The 3,102-nt window shown below is 39.7% G+C and overlaps 2 protein-coding genes across 2 annotated transcripts; one reads left to right on the forward strand and one right to left on the reverse strand.

The window, feature by feature from the left end:
• LOC105311868 (fibrinogen-like protein A) lies at window positions 1-857 on the reverse strand (the record flags this gene model as incomplete). Its single annotated transcript, XM_020005975.1, has 3 exons — window positions 629-857; window positions 483-580; window positions 1-438 (listed from the first exon to the last, which is right to left on the reverse strand). Coding segments are annotated over exons 1-3 (735 nt in total), but the record flags the coding sequence as incomplete, so codon positions are not given.
• A 469-nt stretch (window positions 858-1,326) lies between these two features.
• Window positions 1,327-2,690, forward strand: LOC105316464 (TNF receptor-associated factor 2-like). The gene is made up of 2 exons (XM_011411374.2): window positions 1,327-2,200; window positions 2,243-2,690. The coding sequence occupies exons 1-2, from the start codon at window positions 1,339-1,341 to the stop codon at window positions 2,620-2,622; spliced, it is 1,242 nt and encodes a 413-aa protein (XP_011409676.1). The 5' UTR covers window positions 1,327-1,338; the 3' UTR covers window positions 2,623-2,690.
• The last annotated feature ends 412 nt before the right edge of the window (window positions 2,691-3,102 follow it).

Below are 3,102 nucleotides of genomic sequence, written 5' to 3' on the forward strand. Positions count from 1 at the left end.
ATTGAGGTGTGTATAAAAGCAACCACTACTGATCCCGTGTTGCCACCATCCATTATTGCCCCATTTACCAATGCAGTTATCGAAATCGTTATCGTAAGTAGCAAACCTGTGGCCATTGTAAGCTGCCAGATCATTCCCAGCAGTTCCTGAGTGACCTCCCACTGTTAGTGTATAGTGACTGGTTTCATTCCCAATGTTAAATTCCGAATATTTTGCATATCCCACGCTGCCATCAAAACCTCCAAAATCCACTCGTAAAGTATTTGTCTCTCCGTGAGTGAGGCGGTGTATTTTGCTCAGTCCTAGCCAGAATTCCCCGGTGAGATTACCAAAACCTTTCTCGTAGTCAGCCCAGTTCCTATTGAAAGCAACAGATCCATCTTGTCTCCTCTGAAATACTGTCCACCCACCACCATCAGTCTCCATATCACAGTATACCTATACAGAAATAAATTAATGCAAGTTTGTATAGGAGCCATTACTTGAAAAGCTTCTCCTCCATTTGGTTTTACTGGATAGACTCCACTCTGATTGATCCCCAACTCTTGCCATGCTCTGCAGTCTGGTGGCATCACACAAACTATAAAATAAGAATTTTAAAGGAGTCATAGTTATTCCATTATTTTACCTGGTGGAGCATTGACTGTTGTGTTTGGAGAGGAAAGGAATTCAGTAGTGACAACCAGTGGAGTTGGAGACAGAGTAGAGGAAGGTAATGGAGTAGTGGAAGGAGATGGCGATGGCGTATCATCAGGACAGTTTCCAGCTGCAATGTTAATCATAGCAATAGCTGCTATTACAACACATAGCCATTGAGAGGTAACCATGATTGATAATAATAATAATAGTGCTTTGTCTTCTGCTGATGTGAAAGAGATGAGATTGCTCTTCTTTTATAACGATCGACAGACTGGCGATACCTTTTGAAGATGAGTGAGTGGGTCATGTACTTATATGTGATGAGTGAGTGGGTCATGTACTTATACGTGGAGCATGTGTTTACTTAGTAAAAGTAAATTTATCTTTTGGTCCATATCTTTTTGTTTTTGGACTCTTCCTAAGTATTACAACTACAGTGTATATTTAGGACACTTTCTTTTTAGTCCAAACATGTGAAAGACTTACGATTGAGTGGAGGAGCTGCACCAATGCAGCTATGCGTCAACAAGGTGATAGCATTCTTGCATTAAAATACTAATAGAAGGTTTACCTGTTGCACCATACTGTCCATACATGTAGATGTATGCAATGTGTACAGGACTCTTGGTATTATGCATATGCATTACCGGTTATTAAAAATAATTAGTTAATAAACTAATTAATTGAGAAAGAAAGAACATGGCCGCTGCAAATGACCGTCTTGGGAGCTCATTTGTGAAGATTTTAAAAGATACACATAGCTCTTATGGAGGATATGATTATACTTTTGTTGATGGTGACCCACCAGACAACTACATCTGTCTCATATGTACTTTAGTGTCACGTGATCCTCATCAAGTCTCCTGCTGCTTTAATATCTACTGTAAGAGTTGTCTGGATAAGCACAGGAAGAAAAACTCAATGAATGGAACATTCAGCTGTCCTGCTTGTCGTAAGCTACTGGATTCTAAGAGCTATTTTAAAGATGGAAGGTTGGAGCGTGAGATAAAGGCTCTTAAAGTTCAATGCACCATTGAGGAGTGTGACTGGAAAGGAGCTATTAGTGATATCAAAGCACATGTCATGGCCTGTCCTTATCGAATGGTCGACTGCTCTCTGGGATGTGGGGAAAAGATTTGCTATAAGGAAGTGGAAGCTCACCTCAGTGATTGTCCAAAACGGATAGTCAGTTGTCAGTATTGTAAAGATGAAGGTCCTCATGACTTTATAACAAGCAGTGCTCATCTTGATGAGTGTTCTTCCTACCCAGTCAAATGCTCTAATGAAGGTTGTGAATTTACTCAAGAACGCTTTTGGTTCACACATCATGAGCAAAATTGTCCTAAAGCTATTGTTTACTGTGAATACAGTAATTTAGGATGTGACAAGTTGATAAAAAGGGAAGAGCAAGAAAAGCATAATGAAGAATCCATGAAAGAGCACTTGCAAATGGCAATCAAACGAGTTGATACTCTGCAGACGAAATGTGCTGGTATGAAATGTGCTGGTTGTTCAAGTTCTCAGGTCTTGAAAATGAACAATTCATCCTCCTATAAATATGGTAATCAGGTATGGTATAGTCCATCATTTTATACCTCACCAGGTGGCTATAAGATGATGCTCTGTGTATATGCTAATGGTCATGGCAAAGGAAAAGGCACTCATGTGTCTTGTTATACTGCTCTTGTTCCTGGGGAGTATGATGATGAGCTGGGGTGGCCATTTGAAGGAGAAGTCACAGTAGAGCTACTAAACCAAGAGGAAGATGAAAATCACAAGAAGCTTATTATCAAGTATGATGACTCAACTCCTGAGGATTGCAAGGAAAGGGTGACAAAAACAATGTCACAAAGGTGGGGGAAAGCTCAGTTCATTGCTCATTCTGATCCTGGTTTTCAAGACTTTACGTATGGTTTTCTGGGTCCGTGGTATTTCAGAGTCAGTGCAAGAGTCACCTCTAAGACTAAACCATGGCTTGTATAGTGTTATAAAAGCATGTCTATGTAAAGAGTACATATGTTTTTCAGTTTATTAACTATTAACAATTTTAATAATTACAACATGGCTGCTCTTGTAGAAGATTCCTATGGTGGATATGATTATACTTTTGTCAATGGTGATCTACCTAGTAAGTATACATCTGCCATATTTGTACTCTAGTATCCTGTGATCCTCATCAAGTCTCCTGCTGCTACAACATATTCTGTAAGACTTGTCTGGAGACACAAATCAATCAAGGGATTTACATTAACTGTCCTATGTGTCGTGAGCCACTGGGTACCAATAGCTACTTTAAAGATGGGAGATTGGAGTGAGAAATAAAATCTCTCAAAATATATTGTACCCGTTATGACAAGGAAGGCTGCCAGTGGGAAGGAAGCATCAGTGATTTTATTTGAGAGCACGTCCATACTTGTTCTTACCAGTTGATTGTGTGCACTTGTGGCTGTGGAGCTAAAATGC

This window comes from Amphimedon queenslandica, unplaced genomic scaffold, assembly GCF_000090795.2.
Source record: "Amphimedon queenslandica unplaced genomic scaffold, v1.1 AMPQUscaffold_13510, whole genome shotgun sequence".
Lineage (NCBI taxonomy): Eukaryota > Metazoa > Porifera > Demospongiae > Haplosclerida > Niphatidae > Amphimedon > Amphimedon queenslandica.